We start from the raw sequence: 25,803 nt of genomic DNA on the forward strand, positions 1-25,803 counted from the left end.
ATGAATTTTTGTCTTTTCTGTTGAATTGTGTACTTTTTTGACTGACAGGCGTTTAAAAAACCTGAGGGCACACACTTTGTGTTGCGGCAAATGTTCTTTTTTTTTTTCTTTTTCCTCTCCAGACTAGGCATGTGTTGATATAAACTGTTCGTGCCACGACAATTAAGGAACATTTTATCACGGGTTTACAGCATTTTTAGAACAACACGGCAAATACATACCGTATGATTTTTATCTAAGCCATTAGAGATATTTATTCCTGAATATTACATTAATCCAGATGTTGATTTGAAACACTGGATCATATAAACAGCACTTCTTGGATTCAAGGTTTTACTGTTTTACTTGAACACCTTGTATTCCTACTGACCAGTCAATAAGGCTTAAAGCTACAGTAAGTAATAACCAAAAGCATGTTCATGGATATATATTCTGGACCACTAGGGGTCCCAGAGAGCTCGCTCGGAGAATCGTAAAGGTCTACACAGCTGCATGCTGATGTAAATTAGATAATATTCATTTATTTACCTATATAATTGTGATTAGCTCTTGTATCGAAGCGTATATAAACCAGTAAATCTAGCTGGCTAGCTAATACTAGCTACCACGTCATACACCCTGTCTGTCTGTTACCTTTGCTAGCTTAACTTTGTGATTTCTGCCACAAAAACAACAGCGAAGAACATGCTAGCTGTCGAACCGAGCATCTGCTTTCAATCTTAGCTGTCCTACTGCTGGCTCTTAATTAGAAACCGCTCACTTCTGGATCCCAAACACTGCCCAAAAGTGTTTTTTTTTTAGCGTACGAGCTCAGACACTGCGAAGTCTCCACGGTAATAATATCCTGCATGCTGAATAGTGTAATCGATGATCAACACATGCCTACTCGAGCCCATGCTAACTTGGTGGCACACTGACCCGGTTCACTGTTGATCTCACCGTTGTAGGGGAAAGACTCGAGGGTGGTTGCCATGATGCTGAAGGAGTTCCCACGTAAGGCCTCCTCAGATGGAAACCCCCTCCTCACCGTCACAACCAAGGTGGGCTGAACACACACACCCACCGACACGACATCAGATTAGCTTGCGCAAATAGCACCAAAGTCTTTGCTAGCTCAGTTCACTTGGGTGGCTTTCATTAGCTCAAATCACAAGATCAGCGCTATAGCAGCATTTGTTGAATGAGTATTTTCCAGGTATTAGGGAGCTATCTATAATATTAGCATCCATAGCTCAGCAGTGAACTGGATAAAAGTGTTCGCCATAAGCAGCTATTTAAAGGTGCAGAGGGTAGAATTTGGGCTCTAGAAATTTTTTTTTTTTTTTTTTAGATTGGTTTCTTTTCTTCTTGACCACACCTCTCATCCATGCAGCTCCGCCTCTGAGAATCCATGATGGCTGGGGAGTTCCATGCTTGTGTTTTTCCACTGTTTTTCCAAAATCCATGGATTGTGGAAGTGTGGAATTGGAAAATAAAAGACACAGCTTACTATTCAAACCGGTAACACAGTGACTTTGAATATTCTTGGACATATTCTAGTAGTTTTATCGTTTCATTGTATCATATCGTAAGCATTGCCGTGTAGACGCTTCACCTTCAACCTAAGTGACTTTGAAAAAGTGAAAGTGTCAGCCAAGCCTATATGGACGGTATGGGGGTTTTGTCCCATCTGGTTTGTGCCAAAGGGTCAGTTTTCAGGAGATGAATTATGAGCTGTACATTCTGTGGCTTTGAATGGTGTGAACGGTGTGGAAAAAGTATATCGTTTATGGATAGACATGAAAATCACTCCAGACTTGGGAGAAAAGAGTGTGAATCTGGATGTCAATATGTGTGAGTTACTTATCTGTTTGGGTGAGTTATAGAGTGAGGTGTCAGTGCCAGTCCGTGTGAAGGCCATCTATCTATCTATCTATCTATCTATCTATCTATCTATTTATTTATTTATTTCAGGAACTGTAGAATCATATGACAGAAATTATATCGGACAAAAAAAAAACAAAAATTTTTTTTTTTGCAGATTCAAATCAAAGAATCTGCCCTGAATAAGCTCTTTCCCATAACAGATGCTTACATATAGTCCACAAGACATCATATGAACACTCCTAGTGCAATGCAGGAGTTAGAAAATCACTCCAGGCCTGACAGAAAAGAGTGTTCTGTCAGTATGTGTGAGTTAATTATCTATTTATGTGAGTTATAGAGTGAGGCGTCAGTGGCAGCCCATGTCAAGGCCATCTTTATCCTGCAATTTTTATCGCTCTGGATAGTCCACATAAATTTTTACTGGCAGATATCCAAAGGATGAGGATGAGGGACGGAACGGATCGATACAGCTTATAGAGCTGAAGCAGCTTCTGATTTAAAGCAACATGCGCATTATTAAACAGGCTTGTTTCCATACGCTTTTCTCTATGATGAATACGTAATCCACTCACATATCATTTCTAAACCGGATCTGCATTTCCCTCTTTGTAATGGTCGGTAGGTTTTTCAAGACGGAAACGTCTTCAGGACGCAGGACAAAACGTCTGCAAAGTTTCAAAAATCAACGCGCACGTCAAACGGAGCTATCGACTCCCAAAAGAAGGAACCGATTCTGAACAGCTGAAACGACTCGTCAGTGATTCCAGACTTCACTTCCTGTACAAACCTACGTAGGATTGTCACAAAAAGCCCCGCCTCTGGTCTTCATCGGCTGCTCGCTGGCAGCGGTAGACCAATCACGACAGACTGACCAATCAGAGCAGAGTATGCTCTCTGAAAGAACGAATCCTTTAGAACGGATCATTGAACGAGTCGTTTGTGACACTGGGGGGGAATGGTAACCCTGCAGTTTAAATTACGAGCACGCCGAAGTGTTTCTTTGACCTCGGATGCGTGTAAATCTATCGTATGGGAGCGTTAAAACAAAATTAGGCGCGTTTCAAAACCATAATAGGTGCGCTTGAATAAACATCGCTTTAGTTGTTTGTCACACGTCGTTGTCGCGTGACAGGAATATAACACGCTTCAGAGCGTGCTGTCGCTGGAAAAGAATTTTTCTTTCTTTCAAGGGCGACGTATCGCGCTGTCGTGAACTTTATCGCATCGTACACGGGATGCTCAGATAGATTTTCAGTCAGATGACAGATGATACGTGGTGCTCGGCTATACTGAACAACATGACGAATAACATTAAACGTCCGTTTTAAGCCAGAACACTCAAAACGGTAATCCAGTAAAAACTCGAGAGGATGCAACACCGATTACGAGCACATACGTGGTGTGAGTCCGTGTCCGACGCTTCAGAATGGTTCCCAGTGGTAAACGTTTGATGTTGAATGAGATTCAGTTTGATCGGTAACGATGGTGTTGACAGAGATATCCATGTCGGATATCCATGTCCAGCGGGTCAGTGTGTATAAATAACAGCTTGTTTATCCAGATTTCACAGCTGCTGTTTGAATAAATGTTGAAATCCACCAAATGTTATTAACGCTATTGATTATGGCAGACAGCCAAAGGAAACTCCATGGAAGCATTCGTGTTATAGGAACTGGCATGGATTATTTTCTGTACGCCAAAACTGTCTTTTCATCACAGGAATATTCATATTAATGTCTGTCATTGAGGATATGCTGTATAACATAGCAGTATGACAGCATCAGCTTATTGTGTGTGTGTGTGTGTGTGTTTGTGTTACAGCTAGGCAGCGAACACCACGAGAGCCGACCGTTGCTGAGCCCCTCCATCGACGACTTCCAGAGCGAGAGCAAGAGCGATGGAGCCACGCGACCGGTCACCTCTAACACAGCAGGTTCCTGCTCGCTCATCTGTTCTCCCTCTCTCCATCCATCATCTGTTTCTCCGTTCCCTTTTTTTGTCAACTCATCCTATCCTCTTAGTCACTCTGCCCTCACCAGATTTTTCCAAAATCCTCAGAAATACAGTAACTGATGTGTCAGATTACATCGTGCTCACAGCAAGATGGCTTGGGTTTTTTTTTTTTTGGGGGGGGGGGTTTGCATCTGTTCATGTTACAGAAAATGTTTCATTACTTCTCTTGCTTTTCTGTTGTCTCACGCAGGGGCATTTTAAGGGCGATATTTTCAATTCAAAATAAGAATAAGTGATAAAGACAAAGTAATCTACCGAATAAATAAATAAATAAATAAATAACGAATTATATACATTTCTGCTGCTTTTAAAACAATTTTTGTCTTTGAGCCAGTAATAAACTATCTATCTATCTATCTGCTGTATCTCTCTATCTATCTATCCAGCTTTCTATATATCCATCTATCTATCTACAGTATCTATCTATCTATATATCTACCTATCTATATATCCATCTATCTATCTACAGTATCTATCTATCTATCTATCTGTCCATCTATCTATCTATCTATCTATCTATCTATCTATCTATATATCTACCTATCTATATATCCATCTATCTATCTACAGTATCTATCTATCTATATATCTACCTATCTATATATCCATCTATCTATCTACAGTATCTATCTATCTATCTATCTGTCCATCTATCTATCTATCTATCTATCTATCTATCTATCTATCTATATATCTACCTATCTATATATCCATCTATCTATCTACAGTATCTATCTATCTATATATCTACCTATCTATATATCCATCTATCTATCTACAGTATCTATCTATCTATCTATCTGTCCATCTATCTATCTATCTATATATCTACCTATCTATATATCTATCTATCTATATACAGTATCTATCTATCTGTCCATCTATCTATCTATCTATCTATCTATCTATCTATATATCTACCTATCTATATATCTATCTATCTATATACAGTATCTATCTATCTGTCCATCTATCTATCTATCTATCTATCTATCTATCTATCTATCTATCTATCTATCTGTCCATCTATCTATCTATCTATCTATCTATATATGTACCTATCTATATATATATCTATCTATATACAGTATCTATCTGTCCATCTATCTATCTATCTATATATCTACCTATCTATATATCTATCTATCTATCTATCTATCTATCTATCTATCTATCTGTCCATCTATCTATCTATCTATCTATCTATATATGTACCTATCTATATATCTATCTATCTATATACAGTATCTATCTATCTATCTATCTATCTGTCCATCTATCTATCTATCTATATATCTACCTATCTATATATCTATCTATCTACAGTATCTATCTATCTATCTATCTATCTATCTATATATCTACCTATCTATATATCTATCTATCTATCTATCTACAGTATCTATCTATCTATCTATCTTTCTATCTATCCATCTATCTATCTATCTATCTGCTCTATGTATCTATCTATCTATCTATCTATCTATCTATCTATCTATCTATCTTTCTATCTATCCATCTATATATCTACCTATCTATCTGTCTATCTATCTATCTATCTATCTGCTCTATCTATCAATCTATCTATCTGTCTATCTTTCTATCTATCCATCTATATATATATACCTATCTATCTATCTGTCTATCTATCTATCTATCTATCTATCTATCTATCTATCTATCTATCTATCTATCTGCGCTATCTATCTATCTATCCATTTCAAATAGTAGGTGCGCTTTTTTTTAAAGAAAGTCACGTGAGCAGGTTTTTCTTTCGTGTGAGCGAGCAATCGGATATATTCCGACGGAAATAGAACCAGTTTAATTTGTTAGACAGCGTAGGCAAATATGTACAATTATTATTATTATTATTATTTTAAACAAAAAGCCCTTTTGGTTCAGGCCACGCCCACTTCAGGTTTAAATCCCAATACAGACACAAATACAAATAGTTGGAGCATTTAACAGATGCCAGTACTGATAGTTGCAGACCGTGAGTTACAAGGCTAATGTAGCTAACACTTTATGGAAGCTTAGGTGCTACCAGTTTAAGATTCTGCACGTTGCTCATGAACACGATTTGTTCATGTAGCATTTTATAAAACAGCCAAAATGTTGTCATTCAAAACACTTTTAAAGTGCAATCCAACGTTCAGACTTTAGACCACGCCTTCTACGTGAGTGTGCTGCTGGTGTGGAGTGACACCGGACTGTGTGCTGAGAAATAAACTGTTTCAGCTCCACAATGGAGCCGCAACTGTCTTTTTGTCTATTGTTATAGATAACAGTACAGTGTAAGAAACCACGTCGGCAACTCTATCGGAGACGCCGGACGACTCCAAAAAGGCCGTTTAAGGCGACGAGAGTGTGTGAGGAATCAGATATGCGGTTTGCACGCTGTTCAACTGGAGGCTGTAAGCTTCACTTACTAGTTAGCTGACTGATTACATGTGGGGGTAAAAGCGTCACTTCTTTCTCGCAGTCATCTCGACAGCGCTGGACCTGGTGGACCTGAGCGAGCCGTGTGAGAGGAGGTGGACTTGGGAGCGCCGCAGCCCTCGCGCCTCTTCCAAGAACAGCCTGCGCAGGAAGAAGACGGATGAGACGGAGCTGATCCAGGTGGAGACCGAGCAGCTCTCTCCTGGACACCTGAACCCCGAGAGAGCCTCGTTAGACTCAGGTGAGTTCCGGTGAATTTGGAATATTTTCAAATATTAGTTCCGCCCCCTTGCCTGGAACTGAAATGGACTTGACGGGGATTATATATCGTGAATCTATACAATATATACGAGTGATACAAAAAAAAAAAATCGAGCGAGACTAATTGTGCAAAGGTTTACGGGGGTGAATACTTTTGCACACCACTGTAAATCTACTTTATATTTTATTTTTATTTATTTTATTTTTTTTTTACATATGTTAACATCATTAATATATTAGGTTAATATCCTTTCTCATTCCGGCGTAGTTTTCGGCTGATTTGTTAAAAAAAAAAAAGTGGGCGTGGTCGACATTTGCATAAACGTCTAGCACATTCTCCAGATTTCTGTCAATTAAATTGGCTTATTCGAATATTAGGAATTAAATCGCGCCCACACCGACCACTCTGTGAAACCTTTTCTGGCTGCTTACTAAACCGCTCAGGTTTGATATCAGACATTTTTAATATTTCACACCGTATTCGCTTTAAAATTCTCAACACAGCTGCAGTTTCATCGCCGTCGGTTTTGAGTGTTTATTAAAGACATATTCCTCACACGGACGCTGTGATGTAATGACCTGTCATTCATTTATTCAAGGTGTTTCCTCTAATCTGCATATGCTGACTCGAATATTATTACTGCGGGCTTTTACGCCACTTTCAATCGTTTAAAGAGGTCCCTTAGGGGCTTATTTTAATCCGTGCTTTTCCTGTAATTAGTTTTTGTCCTTTCCTGGTAGTACACGTATTTTCCGTACGATTGACCGCCTTTTAGTGATGATGTATTTCACGCTCCGCTCAGTGGTTATTAAATCGGATATAACGGTGAAGAAAAGTGATGACTGATTGTCCATTCAGTTTTCTCACACAGTATCAAGTCGAATGTGTTTATTCTAGTTTAAGAATATTTATCTGTACACTCCACATTGGTTTACCGAACAAACTTTCTCAAAAGATTGCTTTAAGTTACAGTAAACTAAATGCCATCCGGTTGTTTTAAAAATAAATAAATAAATAAATAAATCATTCCACTGTACTCGGAAACCGCTTCCGCGTCCTTATAACCCAAGCTGAAAAACTGTGTCGTAAGGCAAGAGACAAGCCTTAAGCTCTATTCTCATCGCCTTATCGAGTAGACAGCCTCAAGCTAAGCATTATGCTGCTTTATATTTTACATTGAATAGCACAAGCTCGTGTTCACGCTGAGATTCCAGGATCCGAGCAAACATGGAAAAGAAAAGAAAAAAAAAAGACTCATCTGGCAATATTTTTTCCGGTGTGCTTCAGGACGAAAAATAATAATAATTAAAAAAAAAAAAAAAAACGTTTTTACTTTCATGAGAGTTTTTAAACTTTCACGCAGGATGGCTAGATATAAAGCCTGTGAGACGGAACAGAGGTAATACCTTTTCCAATAACATGACCTGTGCTGAAAACAAAAAAGCTTGACCTCTGACTGGCACCGGAGACGCCTTCCGTAAACGTGCTTTAAACGTCTCTTCACAATCGACAAACACACACGTTTTTTTATTTATTTATTTTTTAAACGCGTCTTTCGTACAAGTCTAAGTGTAAGTTGTTACTATCGGTTAATAAACACTCTTGTGGATATCCATACAGTAGAATTATGCAGAAGGGAAATCCCTTGCTTCAACACCTTGCTTCTTCTGTCTGTGTAGTGAGCAGCTCACCCCGGGACAGATGGGACGAGGTGAGCCTTCACCCGGACAGCGCCTGGGACGGAGGGAGGAAGTGGAGGTACGAGAGGAAGAGGTGCACCTCACATCACTCCTCCAGCGAGCTGCTCTGGTACGACTTCAACTCGGAAATGTAACTTCACATCGTTCTAATAGAGTGCAGGTTTTATTCGTCACCGGGAAAAAAAGAAACATTTTTGCACCACTGATTCTTATTAGTGGGCGCACGGTGGCTTAGTGGTTAGTGGGTTCGATTCCCACCGTGCCCCTGTGTGTGCGGAGTTTGCATGTTTTTCCCGTGCTGCGGGGGTTTCATCCGGGTACTCCGGTTTCCTCCCCCAGTCCAAAGACATGCACGGTAGGTTGATTGGCGTGTCTAAAGTGTCCGTAGTGTGTGAATGGGTGTGTGAGTGTGTATGTGAGTGTGCCCTGCGATGGACTGGCACCCTGTCCAGGGTGTACCCCGCCTTGTGCCCGATGCTCCCTGGGATAGGCTCCAGGTTCCCCGTGACCCTGAAAAGGATAAAGCGGTATAGAAGATGGATGGATGATTCTTATTATATACATATACATTATGTATAACTAAGGCAAATGTTTTGGTTTTTTTTCGAACGGTAATTCACGTACACTTCCGCTAAACGTTGTCGTCTCTTCAAGGTGTGCTTTGTAATGTTTGAAAGTATCTCTACACCTAATGATAATCATACGTTTCAAAAATCTTTTAGGAAAAACCATGATTTGAAAACGCCGCTTAATGGCGGTAATCGTGGGAGAATCTGTAGCACTGTGCGGTACGATTTTCAGCCGCGCCCGTTAAAGCAACCGAATTTAATCACACTGTTTGATACCGAACATTTTTTTTTTTTACTTTCTCGTTGCAGGTCTGCTGACTTCAAGAGCAACCTCTCAAACAAACACACGCTGGAGATGAGCATGAGTATGGAGTCTGACCCCGGGCCTACATCGCAGGTACAGGTTCCTATGAAGACCGCCGCAACGCCTTCACGACACTCTTCACAACCCACCGGCAGTTCGTTTCGTTCCGTTCCGTTCACCCACTGCGCTGGGAAATTCTCCAGTCAGATGGTGTCGATGAACCCTTTCGAGCAGTACACTGGCGTTCCATTCCAAATCTACTTATCGGAGATTTTTCGATCAGTACGAACAAATTTTATTATTAAATATTATTTTATGAATTATTTTATGGTCGCGAGCTCGTTATAAGAGTAGTCAGGACACTGTTGGGTTTCTGTGTGTAGAGTATGGTGACCGGGTATCGTGGTGGGAAACGGGATGGGTGTGAGCCCCCTGCTGGCCAAACAATTCACACCAATAACCTCAGTATAGAGATAAAACAGACAGCACTACAACTACAGCTTTTTTGATATTAAAACACTGTATACTCTATATAATCTGCCACAATAAGATTATAACACTTAAACCTAGTAGGCTAGGTTAAAAAAAAATAATTACTTAAGAAAAACTGCAACTGAGTGTCTGCTTTCACATGAGCCATTAACCGCTGCTATGGAGTGTGACATCGCAAATAAATTCAAAACAGATGCGAATTCCATTTTTGGCCTCTGGTAAAAAGAGTTCATTTTCTAGAACAGCAGTTCCAGCTGGAACATAAACAAGGTATATATTAATGCACTCAATCGAATTTTTTCCCTCTTCCATAATAAATGCACACTTCTGAACGGTCTCCAACGTAGTGCGCTTTATAACGGCCGTTCGAAAGACTTCCTGACACGCTCGACTGGCTCTCGATGGGGCCGTTTTATACGCACAAGCTTTTCACCTGTCGGTTATAATTCAATTCAGGTCACTTTTATTTGTATAGCGCTTTTAACAACCGACATTGTCCCAAAGCAGCTTTACAGAAATATATGCGTCCAGAATATAAATTTGAAATGTATGAATTTGTCCATAATGAGGAAGCCAGACGGTGAGGGAAAACTCCCTGAGGCGATATGAAGAACCAGAGGAACCAGACTCAAAAGGGAATCCGTCCTCATCTGGGTCACACCGGAGAGTGCGAATATGAATAAGTCCCTACTATAAATGTGCTAATACTACGCGCTCAAATAGTGCAGTTGTGTAACCAGGAAAGTTCATTACAGTTTTTACATCCGGTCTGTTTTGTTGAACGTCTCCACTGTTCACCGATGGAGGCTTGAGTGCAAAACTGTTTGTGGTAATTGCAGTGCTTTATAAGAGAAAGCTCTTCCCCTTGCTGTAGCCTTCACTATTCCAGGTACCAACAAATAGCCTGCACCTTTTGATCGAAGTAGACATGGCGGATCATAAATTGCGAGATTTCACTGGGAGCCAATGCAGTGTGGATAAGATCGGGGTGATGTAGTCGTATCTTTTGGTTCTAGTTAGGACTCTAGAAGCTGCATTCTGGACTAACTGGAGTTTGTTTATGCTCCTACTGGAACATCCAGACAGTAATGCATTACAGTAATCTAGTCTAGAGGTGAGGAAAGCATGAACTAACTTTTCTGCATCATGTAGTGACAATATGTTTCTCATCTTAGCAATATTTCTGAGACGAAAGAAGGCTATCCTAGTAATATTATCTACATGAGCGTCAAACGATAGACTGGAGTCAGTAATCACTCCAAGCTCTTTTACTGCTGCACATGATGAAACAGAAAGTCCATCCAGAGTTACTGTGTAATCAGAAAGATTACTTCTAGCTACACGTGGTCCTAGTACAAGTACTCCTGTCTTGTCAGAATTAAGTAAAAGGAAGTTAATAATCATCCAACGTCTAATGTCTTTTACACAATCCTCAGCTTTATTTAAGCTGCTGTCTGTCCTCTGGCTTCGCTGAAACATACAACTGTGTATCATCAGCATAACAGTGGAAGCTAATTCCATGTTCACGAATAATTTGACCCAGAGGTAGTATATGTAAAGTAAAAAGTAGTGGGCCTAAAACAGAACCTTGTGGAACACCAGACTTTACCTCAGTATGCATAGAGAAGTCTCCATTTACATCTACGAACTGATAACGATCAGTCAAATAAGACCTGAGCCAGGAGAGGACCGTTCCCTTAACGCCAACAACGTTTTCTAGTCTATCAAGTTACATCAGTTACATCCCTCCGTTTCCTTTAAGAATATACAAAGCTACAAAACTCCTGACTTGTCCTCAAACTTTTATATCGCAGATTCATCAAAACATACACGAGGGCACAGATAGTGTTACAGGTCGGGACTGCTGACTGACCTTGCGCGCACGTGTGTGTGTGTGTGTGTGTGTGTGTGTGTGTGTGTGTGGGACCATCTGTGTGTGCAGAGGCCCAAGCTGAGACTAGGAAGCTCTCTGTTCGGCAGGCAGCACTCTCTGGAGGAGGAGTTTGTGCGAGCCAAAGCTGCTGTGGAGGTGAGAGGCACACACACACACACACACACACACACACACACGCACACACACACATGCATACCAAGTTCAGCTTCAAAAAAATTACCTCTCTTCGTGGCGTCCAGCCACATTTCCCTCACAAACTCGATAATGAAAGGAAACATTACACACCCACACGGATTAGGGCTGAACGATATGACCATGTAATGTCTCCCTATTTCCTACAAGTGCATTATGGGTATTTTGTACTTTCTATTGCAAACAACAGTGGATATTGTCTTCTATGCTGTCAGGCCTGCATATGTTTAATACGTGTTTAAGCAACCTCCAAGGTTAATGTGCTTTATATACAGTATAAATAAATAAATAAATAAATAAAACTAGCAATTATCCTCTTGAGTCCTTACGATGGACATATATTTTTTAACTATATATAAATATATAACTATATTATATAGCCGTCTCCCAGCTCCACCGTCACAGGAAAAGAATCCACTCTCCAAATAATATCGACGGGTCCTATTGTGGTTCTGTTCCCTTGATTGGAGGCGGCGAAACTTTGTCCAGTGCATCATACAGTGAGTAATTATACACCTACAAAGTCACCTATGTAGTATATGGCCACTCATTGTACATATCCTGATATACTGCACCGAAACTTTCAATTCGTACACTCGGGCCCATCCAGGAAGTGACACCTGCATAATCGCTGTAATTTTAGCCGGCGCATTTCTGCAGGATGGTAATTTGTGATGATGTCAGCTCCTCTTCCTCATCAGCATTATGCTTACTGTTTACCGCACTGGAGTTTTGTATTACAGCTGTCTTTATGCCATCCAGAGCTATATGTAACGGAGCGGCGATGTTAGACTTGACTTAGTAGCTATATTTAACAGAAGCACAAAGGTAGAGTACAGTCGATATCCTGCGACTCAGCTTTCCTACCCTGTGACTATTTTTTATTTTTTTTTTAGCTGATTCATTCAAATCTTTACATCATGTTGGATTTGATAGAACAATGCGCGGAAAATATAATACCCAGTTCCTGTATACTGTTCGGGGTTTCGGGTTTAAGTCCCAGCTATACTGCATGCTGAGTCTCATATTGTAGTAGACCTGAGAGGACATTTTTCTTCTTCTTCTTCTACTTATTATTATTATTATTATTATTATTATTATCATTATTATCCATTAGCATTGCATTATTGTTAATAATAGCAGTAAATGAAGTGATTTGTAAACACAATCAAAAGTAAAATTACTCAGAAAATCGGAATCGTCCGTGAAATAAAACCGTACGAGGCTAAAGGAAGAATCTGACATCCGTGGAGACGGACACGATTTTCCATTGACCACGAATGTAGTTAGTGACTTTTGAAGCCTGATTCAAAAGAGTAAAGAGTCGTACGTGTAAAAAGATGCAAATTCGATAAGTAAATTTGAAAGCAAAACGATGTCCCAACAGAATCGAGAGAGGAGTGCGTCTTTCGCTTGAGCAAAATCGCAAGTTGTCCATTTGACGTGTTTGTCTCGTGCGGTTTGTGGTGTTTTGACCAAAAAGAGCAAAATACAGGGCGGAGTTCCATTCATCCATCCATCTTCTATACCGCTTATCCTACTGGGTCACGGGGAACCTGGAGCCTATCAAATGGAGCATCGGGCACAAGGCGGGGTACACCCTGGACAGGGTGCCAATCCATCGCAGGGAACACTCACATACACACTCACACACCCATTCGTACACTACGGACACGCCAATCAGACTACCATGCGTGTCTTTGGACTGGGGGAGGAAACCGGAGTACCCGCAGGAAACCCCCGCAGCACGGGGAGAACATGCAAACTCCGCACACACATTGCAGCGGCGAGAATCGAACCCCCGACCCTGTAGGTGTGACGCGGACGTGCTAACCGCTAAGCCACCGTGCGCAGAGCGGAATGAATGCAAATCGATTTCTTTTGCACACGCAGCGTGATTTACGACATCTGAACGTCACTTCGGGAACAAATTAGCGTGACGAAGGGCAGGTATTAAATTTGTGAAGCATCGTTTTCGCCAGTTAAAGTAAAACTAAACCCACCGATTACGTCTGAGTAATAAGAATAATAAGGAAGTTAATTGGATCATCCTTAGTGTCTCAAAACGATAGGAAAATATCAACTGAGCTCAAATCATCGCCTTGTTATGGCGCCGTATAACAGTTTCATGAATCTAGATGCAGAATAATAGTGGCTGCTACATTCCCCGCATATCTTATTTTCATCTCTGTCTATTCACACACACACACACGCACACACGCCAGGCATCGGGAGGATTCCCGAACACGGTGCAGGTTTTGTGTTTATTGATCATCACTGAGAGGATGTGGATTTATTGGAAACCCTGTGCTGGGTGGTGAACAGAACAGGTAGTGAAGGTTAAACATCCATGACAGCAGCCTGAGTGCACTCGAGAATAGACGAATGACTCTGATGGTCGGGCGAGTGCCGCCGCGTGAGGTCTTTTCATCAAAAACGAAGCAAAGACATACGACCAATCATCCGTACTCTGTAGGGTGGAAAACCGAGTCACTGATTTCGCGTTGATAAAGTCCAGCATGTCATTTGAACTTGGACTCGTCGGTCTGTTTGGTGCAAAAGGAAAAAGGGAGAATTTTGTAAAGTGAGCGTTTCCGAACTTTTTCCCATACACACGTCATTTTAATTCTGCACTTTTTCAATCAAGTAAATACTCTATAAAATGAGTGCCGCGGCCACTTTGAGACGGATCCTGGAAGCCAGCGTACGCAACCAGGCTTTCCTAAGTAGCACCTCGACATCCTTCGCCGCACGGATGATCAGTCTTCTTCTGTCCGTGATCCGACGAGCTGGAGCGGCCTAAGAATCTCTTTGGGGAAGGTGTGCAGCGAATTAGTCAAGGTTTTTTTGTTTTGTCGTGTTTTTTTTTTTTTTTAACAGAAATAAAGGGAGCTGTCTCAGGATTTCAGTGTTGACACTATCCCACTATCGTTATTAAGACTTTCGGATCTTTTTGGTCCTCACAAGGGGCTGGATATGTGTACGCACACACTCGCACACACACTTAGTATGCGGGGTCATTGGTAATGACAATCCTCCCTCTCAGCACTCGCAAGCTATCTATAAGCAGTAAATGACTGTAAATAGCTCAGGTTAGGAACTATGATGAATCTGGACTGAGCAATTTCACACACACACACACACACACACACACACACACACGCACACAGTATGAAATCCGAGTATTAGTTTCGCAATCCAGCCATAAATGTAATATTGGATCCCGTCCGCTGTGTAACATGAACTGATGTCTGACCTTTTGACCTTGCAGCCTAAACTCAGTGCTGCATTAACACAAATATAATGCGGTGTATATGAGGCCTGGTGTTTTGTTGATGGAACACACACGAACACACACGGCATTACATACAAACGCATGCGAAACAGGGGGCAGTGGTGGCTTGGCGGTTAAGGCCCTGGGTTACTGATCGGAAGGTCGGGGTTCAAGCCAATCTGCCACTGTTGGGCCCTTGAGCAAGGCCTTTAACCGTCTCTGCTCCGGGGCGCTGCATCATGGCTGACCCTGTGCTCTGACCCCAGCTTCCTGACATGCTGGGGTATGCGAAGAAAAGAATTTCACTGTGCATATGTAACTGTGATCAATAAAGGCTAATTATCAATTATCATAAAGATATAGATTTCACCGTCATACTGTTTATTACTACGCACTCTTCCACGTCGTTGCGTGTTTGTTTGCGTTGCCAACGCGTGTTTTGTTTGGATTCATGTCCTGTCTCTTCATGTATTGTCATTGGTTGCATCCCTCGTGTGTCTTGATCACTCTCACCTGTTTTCAGTTTGCCCCTTGATTTGGTTAAGTGTGTTTAAACCCTCGTGTTTCTCGGTTCTCGATCTAGTTCTGTTTCCTCGTTCGTGTGTACGGATAACCCCCGATATCGTTATCCGCTCGTCCCCCGACCTCTGCCCGTGTACTGTTCCCGATCTCGATCCGCATTTCGGATTTGTCCGCCCGCTAGGCTAGGACGCTAGGACCGTCATTTCATGACAAGCAGAATTGGAAAGATAGCTTGAAATGTAAATTTCTCCCTTTTTACTTTTTTCATATATAGTATATATATACTTTGTATCATATATATATATATATATATATATATATATATATATATATAGTACAAAATGTCTAAATTTCACAGTGTGAAGGGTTTTTCCCAGGACTGCACACATTCATGCTTGCGTGTAAGTCTCAGAGTTCTGTAGAACGTGTTAATAAATAAGTTTGCATGTTTTTGCGGGTTTTCAACTACAAAATGTTAGGAAAAATGGAACTCTTTGAGAAATTATAAATGAACCAGAATTTGTTTCTGTTTGTAGAACATGAACAAGAGAAACATATTTGTTTTCAGGAAAGTCTGTCGTTTTCTGAACTATATATATAGCAGAAAATGTCCACTTCAGAGATCTTTTACGCTTCTTTTCTTTCTTGGACTCTCCAGTCAGACACCGAGTTCTGGGATAAGATGCAGGCCGAGCTGGAGGAACTCGCTCGACGAAACTGGCTGGAGGACTCGGAGAGTAAAGGCCAGGTCCCAGCCAAGCCTTCGCCCAGTGAGACGGTACAATCAGCCAATCAGCAGCTGTAGCATGCGTTGTAGTTCCATCAGAGGGCGCTGTAGTCCAGCAGGATAGTTCTTATCACGTAACATGATGTTTATAGACACGTTTGTCCAGCTGGGAAGCAGGAAAGTCACCATTATACTGTTAAAAAAAAAAGAAAAAAAGGAGCCTCTCATGTACTCAATGCTTTTTGTGTAAGCAGAATGAAACACAACTGATACAAAGCTCTATTATCACTTCAAAGGTTATAGACTGCAGATGTCAGCTAATGCTTCCTCTCATCTAAAATTCTTTCTCATCATTGTGTGTGTGTGTGTGTGTGTGAGACCAGATGGCATAAAATGTTGAACACAAAGCAATCACAAGCTTAAACTACGACAGCTGTGTGGCTGCGGTTATGATTTGATCAAAATCGCAGAGCTGCTGTCTTTTTCATGAAGATACTCTTGTGCTTTTATCCGACTGAAATCCCGCCAAGATCCCAAAAAAACGTAGGGTTTTTTTCACTTAAAGGGGCAATTTGTAATTTTTTTTTGTGTGTGTGTGTGTGTGTTTAAAGTAGACCTGTAATGGACTACAATTCTATAAACTGTCACTTACAAAAACAAATAAAGGCATAAACATAAATACATTTTAAAATCAGATTTGTAAACTCTTCAATTCAGATTGCCGTCCACATTTTTCATTCCATTTTAGCTCTCCTGAGGATTTTGTTAACTATTTTCTAGGCCAGAATCCGGCCCTGCCCCTAGCTGTAACACAGCTGATAAGCCCTACCCCTTTTCCTTATAAGGCAACTCAGAGATTCTACATCGTTTTAACACCGAAGATGTTATCTGATGTTTTATTTGCGTTTAGCTTCTTTTGCAATTCATGGAATTTCTGGAATATCATGGAAATGTAATATAGTCTATTCCAGTCATGGAAAGTCAGGGAATTTGATCATTTTGGGGTTTAAGTCCTGGAATATCAGGGAATTTTGCTTGTAAATTTGTCAAATGTATTAGGTAAAATGTGAGATATATAGATATAGATATAAATAAAGATATCTATCTATCTATCTATCTATATATATATATATATATATATATATATATATATATATATATATATATATATATAGGGAAAGTCATGGAATTTTACATTTGTCTTGGAGCGGGAACCCTGTGTTATGTTAAGTTGGCATGTGCCAAATCATACCATTTGAAATGAAATACAATCATAACACTAAAGGTAATTACTTTGATTAATGCAAAATTAAAAAAAAAAAAAAAAAGGAAAAAAAAGAAATAATAAAAGAACTGGAATAACCGGAAAAAGAAATTGAATTGCGGATAAATGAAGGAATGAAAGTTAATCAAGGATTCGGAACGGCCTTGGAAATTAGAAGACATTTACATATCGAACACTCTTTCCTCAGTTCTTTGAGCTCCGTGCCCTTCTCTTCACCACATGCTTCTCTGTGAGCATGATTCCAGTTTCCCTGCAATATTAAAGAGCCCAGCGTGATCCAATTATCAGCACTCTGCCACGGTGCCTCTATTAAAAGAGTAAAAACAGTCCTGCTCTTCCGATATGAGCGTGGAATATCAATCGCTAACTCTATTTTACTACGGGTGTAAAGATTCGCTGATGCAAATCAATGTTCCGGGCTTAATATTTACAACACGATTCTGCCGTGTCCTCGTGTGCCCTTCGGCACCGTGTGTTTATTTACAGGATTCTAAAGCTAACGTGACGGACGTCACAAGCGATGATGTTCTGACCGCTCCGTTCTGATTGGTCAGAAGGTTGCGTTTCTATAACAGCAGCTCGGACTGTATTTCTGGCTGCGAGACAAATCGCAGTCTGAGTAATTAACATGTTATTGTTTCTATAGTAACAGCTCGTTCAGGGGGGTTTGTACGGCGGACGCTCCACGTAAACAGATTAAAAACCCGCGTAATCGTTAATATGGTGACGTTTTCTGTACGGAGATGTTCATTAAAGATTTATGGAAAGGAGTCTCCAGTGCCAGCACTCTGCAACAGACAGACTTAAAGCTTAAAGTGACTGTAGGTTTTCCGACATCTTCAGGACAGAGGCGTTTACGCGTCGCGGATTCTCTGTAACATGACGAGCTGCGCTGTGCTTTTTTGTCTTATTACCTTCAAGCGCGAGAGAGAAAAAAATCCAGAGGCTGGTGAGGGAACGACTGTTTATAGCTGCTTTAACGTAAGTGACGAGACGATCGAGCTCGATTTCACAACATTAAATGTAGCTGTAAAAGGATAAGAAATACAACGTCGTTCTAAGACAATAATAAATAAATCGCTGAAGTAATTGTAAGAATTGGCAGCTTGTTGTGTTTTAAAAGGAATAAAATGCTTCCAGATGTGCTGTTATAATGTTACGGCGCAATATCACTAGCACGCCGTTGATTATTTCCTGTAACAGCATGTCGCCAAAGGGTTTTATTCCTTATGTAACAAACAGTAAGTTCACTTCATCAACTCCTGCACTTGGAAGTTCTCCCCCTACCGACAGGGCAGCGCTATAGATGTGTATATATACTGTGTCTAAGGTTTGGTTTCTCAGAATGTTCTGAACGCTTCATCGTAAGGCATCTAATTCCTTTGTGTTGGTTTTAGGGGTACTTTTTCCACATGAACAACCCGTATAAAGACTGGCCCAATGCGTTCGAAGAGGGGCTGCAGAAATCCAGAGAGGGCGACCTGAACAGTGCCGTCCAGCTGCTGGAGGCAGCCATCTTACAGGACCCTCAGGACTCCGAGGTACGCTCACGGGATGTGTTATTTCGCAGCAGAGGCGCTGAAACTCTAGCGATCATTCCGATCTTTCTGCATGAACTCCCTGGTATAAATGCAAATCATCAAATATGCAGTTTAATTCAATATCGAGCTCATAACCCATTCCGTAAGCATGTCATACCCGCTTCTATATTTTATTACGACGACCTTTTTTTTTTTCTTCTTCTTCCATTTGGGTCCAAAAATGACTCATTTTAGATTTCTGCTTGAAGTGAGTCAACTGAATTCTTAAGACATGACTCATAATGAGCTTGGCTCACTTCCTCTACTGAACATGACCGAAGCATAATTGCAGATTTTATCTTATGGAAATGATCTTATCGGAGATGTTCAAGAGAAAGTAAAACCGGAGAAAATATGCGGCGAGAACCCAGTTAAACAAACGAGACAAAAATGTCCTACTCGGCCATTTATTTATTGAGGGAAATGATCGGGTGTTACATTTCCGTGAGCCGCAAAAGTATGTGAACCTCTAGGATTAGCAGTTAATTTTTTAAAAGGTGAAATTCGAGTCAGGTGTTTTCGATCGGTGGGAAGGCGATCAGGTGCGAGTGAGCACGCCGTTTCATTTAAGGAGTCTGATCTTCACAGCACATGTTTGTGGAAGTGCATCATGGCATGAACAAAGCAGATTTCTGAGGACCTCCGAGAAAGAGTTATCGATGCTAATCAGGCTGGAAAAGGTTACAAAACCATCTCTAAAGAGTTTGGACTCCACCGATCCACAGTCAGACAGATTGTGTACGAATGAAGGAAATTCAAGGCCGTCGTTACCCTCCCCGGGAGTGGAGACCAACAAAGATCACTCCACGGGCAAGGAGGAACCGAAGGGAACTTCAAAGCAAATGAAGGCCTCGCTCGTATCGGCTAATGTTAACGTTCACGAGTCCACCATCTTGAGAACACTGAACAACAATGGTGTGCATGTCAGGGTTGCAAGGAGAAAACTGCTCTCCAAAAAGAACAGTGCTGCCCTTCTGCCGTTTGCTAAAGATCTCGTGGACAAGCCAGAAGGCCACTGGAAATGTTTTGTGGACAGATGAGACCGAGTAGAACTTTGTGGTTTAAATGAGAAGCGTTATGTTTGGAGAAATGAAAACACTGCATTCCAGCATAAGAATCTAATCCGATCTGTGAAACATGGTGTGTAGTGTCACGGTTCGGGGGTGTTTTGCTGCATCTGGGCCAGGATGACTTGCCATCATTGATGGAACAATGAATTCTGAATTATACCAGCGAACTTTAAAGGAAAATGTCAGGACATCTGTCCGTGATCTGAACCTCAAGAGAAAGTGGATCATGCAGGAAGACAATGATCCTAAGCGCACACGAGTCGTTCTAGACGAGAACGCTTAAAGAAGAATAAAGTGAATGTTCTGGAACGGCCGAGTCAAAGTCCTGACCTTAATCCAGTAGAAATGTTATAGAAGCTGAAGCGAGCAGTTCATGTGAGGAAACCCACCAACATCCCAGAGTCGAAGCTGTTCTGTACTGAGGAACGGGCTGAAACTCCTCCACGCCAGATGTTCACGACGGATCAACAGTTACCGCAAACATTTATTATTATTATTAGTTATTGCTGCACGAGGGGCTCGCACCAGACACTGAAAGCAAAGGTTTGCATACTTTCACCGCTCACAAATTTAATTGGGTTCTCTTGATCTACTTTTAGGACTTGTGTGAAAATCTGATGATGTTTTAGGTCGTATTTATGCAGAAATGTAGAAAAGGGTTCACAAACTTTCAAGCACCACTGTAGTCTCATATCGTCTATATCTAATATACACATGTTTACTGTCAAGGAATCCCCAGAGCTCTATGTGAGCTAGGTTTACATTAATATTCTTTAAATAGCTAATAATTAGGACCAAAACAACTTCTTAAAAGCAATCACGATACTCACAATCTCTCACAATAGTGTATTCTTATATGATTGATCACACTTTTGAGATGATATCATCATATCGCCCAGCCCTAGGTCAACTGGAAAGGAGTCATAAATCTTTTACAGATCGTTGCTGTCGTTGTTTTATAGGATTCAATCGGTTGAATTCAGAAAATAAATAATAAATATGCAGTAAAAGTAGGGTTTGAAATACAGGGCGCACAAACTTTTGCATAAGCATATACGTCTACTGCTAAGTTTTGAACAAATCTGGATGGTTAATGAATTAATCACTTAATGAACCTATCTATCCATCCATCTATCTATCTATCGATCTATCTATTCTCTGAAGGCTTGGCAGGTGCTGGGCACCACGCAGGCGGAGAACGAGAACGAGCAGGCCGCCATCGTCTGCCTTCAGAGGTGAGCGAAGACTGTACAGAATAAAACGCCCGAGCTCTCAGCTCATCTCTCCAGAGAGGCGGGGTACTCCTGACACACATTCACCATTTTAATTTCCTCCAGGGAGGATTATGTGCTTTTTGGCTATACGACAAACAGCACGACATGCCTTAACGTGCTTCCCTTTATCTCACATAAATCCTCGCTAAGCCGTGAAACATGAGCAATAAGAGCAGCACAGGCTGCGCAGAGGCTCTCTTTCAGGCCACACTGTATCCGTCAATAAAACGCTGACCTGTGGATAAATGGAAATCTAAAAAACATCCCACAAAGATAGACAGACAGACAGACAGATAGATAGATAGACAGATAAATAGACAGATACATACATACATACATACATACATACATACATAGAATGATAGACAGGTTAGAAAAGTAGATAGACAGATACATGCATACATGCATACATACATACATACATACATAGAATGAAAGATAGATTGGAAAGATAGAGAGATAGATAGAATGACTGAATGGTAGATAGATAGATAGATAGATAGATAGATAGATAGATAGATAGATAGATAGACACATACATACATACATAGACAGATAGATAGACACATACATTGAATGATAGATAGATGGGAAAGATAGCGAGATAGATAGAATGATAGATAGATAGATAGATAGATAGATAGATAGATACACATACATACGTAGAATGATAGATAGATTGGAAAGATAGCGAGATAGAATGATAGATAGACAGATAGATAGATAGATACACACATACATACATACATAGAATGATAGATAGATTGGAAAGATAGAGAGATAGATAGAATGACTGAATGACAGATAGATAGATTAAAAGGTTAGAAAACATACATTTTTGACCCCTCTTTCATGCAGAACATATATTTCTCTCTCTCTCTCGCTCTCTCTCTCTCTCTTTCTCTTTCTCTCTCTCTCTCTCTCTCTCTCATGTCCGCAGGTGTCTGGAGCTGCACCCGAATAACCTGAACGCTCTCATGGCACTAGCGGTGAGTTTGACCAACGCAGGACGACAGCAGGAAGCATGTGAGGCTCTGCACCGCTGGATCACACACAACCCCACATACACACCCCTCCTGCAGGAGCGCAGCGCTCTGGACGGCTCACCACTGCCCCAACGCAGGGGCTCAAACGTCTCCCCCATCCCCACTCTCGGATGGTACGCTCCAGCTTCACACTACACATCGCATCTATAACACGTTGGGAAGAAGGAATGATGATAGCTGCACTGTTTACTACTTCCCTCTTACTAGTCAAATTAGCAATGCGAAAACTAGGGTGTGACCTTTATAAGTAGCTTTTCATTATTTCTCCTGCTATGTTAGCACCAAGCTAATGGTAGCGCACCGTCCCATACTGTACTAAGGAATAAAGCCGGTAAGTGTCTATAGGACAGTTAATAATCCTTCAGTATGGAAGAAAGTGCTCAGCTTTTTCCGTTAGCTCAGTTTAAATATCTCTGCGCTAGCGTATCAGCTAGCATGTCTCATAGTATACCTCAACAGGACCAAAGCCTTTCTGAGTAAAGGATTTGATTTGGTATTAGTATTAACACTATCTTTACAACCATGACAGTGCGCTTTTAGAAAAATCTAAAGTGTGTGTGTGTGTGTGTGTGAGAGAGAGATTACATTACACTGTGCAATAGGTCACATGGTTTAACTGAAGCTCGCAGACCACAGAAGTCCATATATGGAAATGTGGGAGTGTCGTTGTGTTCAATTATGGAGATGAGAACAGCTTTAAATAGGCAGGCTATAAATGGGCGCGCCCATATATGGAAGACTTCAGTTTGGAAGAAGAAAGTCATATTTTGTCAGCTAACTAGCTAGCATGAGCTAACCTAACAGAATTTATGAGCTGATAGTCATATTTATAAAAAAATATGTACTAGATGTAATTTTCATTCCTAATGCTAGCTAGCTGAGTAACAGAAGCTAAATGTACCGGATGTGTGAGTAAAACTCTTGGAGTGCTGTCAGGAAATTACTTTTGAGAACCAGATGTCCATTCAGAAACTTGTCTTTGAATTGATATATGTATATATATATATCCATCTGTTTCGCTCAAAGACACAACCACCATCTGCGTAGTGCCAACAGACCCTCCTGCTCATTTTGGTAGCCCAGGACATGTATATAACCATGTGATGGTGTAAAATAATGGCAAGAGGCTAACAGGGGTGAGTATTCTACACTGTAGTTCTGTTCCTTGATGAGAATTTATGATGGTGTGTGTGTGTGTGTGTGTAGCTCTCAGCTGGTGGAGGTGTTGGAGCTTTATCAGGAAGCCGTGCAGCAGAACCCGGGCTGTGTGGACCCTGACCTGCAGACGGGACTCGGCGTGCTCTTTAACCTCAGCTCTGAGTTTGATAAGGCTGTGGACGCCTTTAATGCAGCGCTGTCTGTACGGCCCGAGGTGAGCGAACAGGAGCGTGTGTTTCTGTGACCTCTAAACCATCACTGTAGTGAACGAGAGCCGTTGGAGCTCAGTCATAGTTCGTCAGTTGAGTTCATCTGTGTTTTGAGACCAAATGGTTATGGGTTGAAATCCCAAGACTGACCCTGAACCCTTTACACATGATTCTGAACATGACTCTGAGCCCTTATCAGTAAGTGTTATTTGTGTAGCTCCTATCTAAAGCCCAAGGACGCTTTATAGGGAACGGTGGCAAAAAGTAATATAAGACAAGCAAAGGTGTGACAGAAGAAAATAAAACAAAATTTATATATATATATATATATATATATATATATATATATATATATATATATATATATATATGTTTGTGAAATTATTAACATACAGTATGTAAACAAGTCCAGGACAATCTTCTTGAAAAAGTATCAAATACCAAATTCGGCAAACTTTGGTAAAGGAGGGAATTAGTCAGAGAAGCAGCCAAGAGGTCATGGGTAACGCTTTAACGTGATGCTACCACCACCATGCTTCATTGCATGGATGCACTGTAAATGTAAATGTATGGTTCAGATGGTTATTACACCATGAATTTATGACACCGCTCTGCCGCGTATATAGAACTTATTCTCTTTAACATGAAGCTCTGTGTCTCTCAGGACTATCTGCTGTGGAACCGGCTGGGGGCGACTCTGGCTAACGGGGACCGCAGCAAGGAGGCTGTTGAGGCCTACACCCGAGCTCTGGAGCTGCAGCCCGGCTTCATCCGATCCAGATACAACCTCGGCATCAGCTGCATCAACCTGGGAGCACACAGGTACCACGGACCAGAGAGTACCGTGTACCGTAGCGTAATTTCCGGGTCATGCTAATACAATTCTCTTGACATTTTATCTGGCCCAGAGATTAACCCCACCCCAGGAATCTGTAAATATATCTAAAAAATAGGCTTTCTAATTATTCTGTAGTATTTAGGATTGATGGGTTGCTGTTGTTTTTTGTTTTTTTTTGCAGTGTGTAAAAACTATTCGCCTCACAGCCAATAGAGGGCAGTAAAAGTTTACAATCTGCTCCTTTAAATCTCACAAGTGAGGAAAAAGACGCCATCTGGTCGACAGTATTACTTAGGATTTGTACCTAAACGAGCTCCCAGGGCCGTGTTTGTCATCTAACGATAAATCTAATGTCATCGTCTCACGCCGCTCTTCTTTCGCGCAGGGAAGCGGTGAGTAATTTCCTGACGGCCCTGAACCAGCAGAGGAAAAGCAGGAGCCACCAGGTGATGTCCAGCAGCATCTGGGCGGCTCTGCGCATCGCTCTGTCACTCATGGACCTCCCAGAGCTTTTCCACGCCGCCAGCGTGGGCGATCTCGACCTCCTCATGCAGGCTTTCAATATGGAGATGTGACCCTGAACCTAAAAAGAGAAAAACCCTCCAAAGTGATGAGTGCAGCAACAACGTTGGGCTTTTTAGAAAAGAAAGCCATGCGACACACACCAAGTGCTTTTGGTGTGATTTATTTATTTATATTTCCGCTGGTGTGTCTGCTACTGATTTGCAGGTTGCACAGAGGAGAGTGTGGATTATATATATATATATATATATATATATATATATATATATATATATATATATATATAATGTGTGTGTGTGTGTATATATATATAATTTGAGAGAGAGAGAGAGAGAGCATGAATACAAGCACATTTGAGAGTTGACTAATGCAGAATGTAGTCTTTCTTATTGTATTGTAAAATGTAAAAGCTTTTTGTATCCTTGAATACGAAGCAAATTATAGCACGGCGAAAACACATTTACAGTTAGCACATGACCTTTAATAACCTCAGATCCATCCAAATCATACACCGTGATATATATATTTTGTCCAGCACCGTGTTTTAGACATACCTTTCTTCAACTA

General features: G+C 41.0%; 1 protein-coding gene across 3 annotated transcripts in view; it reads left to right on the forward strand.

Moving 5' to 3' along the window:
* Positions 1 to 25,459, forward strand: part of pex5lb (peroxisomal biogenesis factor 5-like b) — a 38,743-nt gene extending 13,284 nt beyond the window's left edge. The window contains exons 2-14 of one of the 3 annotated variants that reach the window (XM_017496101.3): positions 948 to 1,040; positions 3,688 to 3,799; positions 6,362 to 6,559; positions 8,260 to 8,389; positions 9,159 to 9,246; positions 11,588 to 11,674; positions 16,186 to 16,305; positions 18,937 to 19,080; positions 21,354 to 21,424; positions 22,404 to 22,622; positions 23,716 to 23,881; positions 24,541 to 24,698; positions 25,100 to 25,459. In XM_017496101.3, the coding sequence (XP_017351590.1) occupies positions 948 to 1,040; positions 3,688 to 3,799; positions 6,362 to 6,559; positions 8,260 to 8,389; positions 9,159 to 9,246; positions 11,588 to 11,674; positions 16,186 to 16,305; positions 18,937 to 19,080; positions 21,354 to 21,424; positions 22,404 to 22,622; positions 23,716 to 23,881; positions 24,541 to 24,698; positions 25,100 to 25,289 (1,776 nt within the window). In that variant the 3' untranslated portion in view covers positions 25,290 to 25,459. The remainder of the gene's footprint in view (positions 1 to 947; positions 1,041 to 3,687; positions 3,800 to 6,361; positions 6,560 to 8,259; positions 8,390 to 9,158; positions 9,247 to 11,587; positions 11,675 to 16,185; positions 16,306 to 18,936; positions 19,081 to 21,353; positions 21,425 to 22,403; positions 22,623 to 23,715; positions 23,882 to 24,540; positions 24,699 to 25,099) is intronic. The other 2 variants (XM_017496103.3, XM_017496102.3) reach the window with 2 other exon arrangements.
* The last annotated feature ends 344 nt before the right edge of the window (positions 25,460 to 25,803 follow it).

The sequence above is a fragment of the Ictalurus punctatus genome, chromosome 20 (genome assembly GCF_001660625.3).
Source record: "Ictalurus punctatus breed USDA103 chromosome 20, Coco_2.0, whole genome shotgun sequence".
Lineage (NCBI taxonomy): Eukaryota > Metazoa > Chordata > Actinopteri > Siluriformes > Ictaluridae > Ictalurus > Ictalurus punctatus.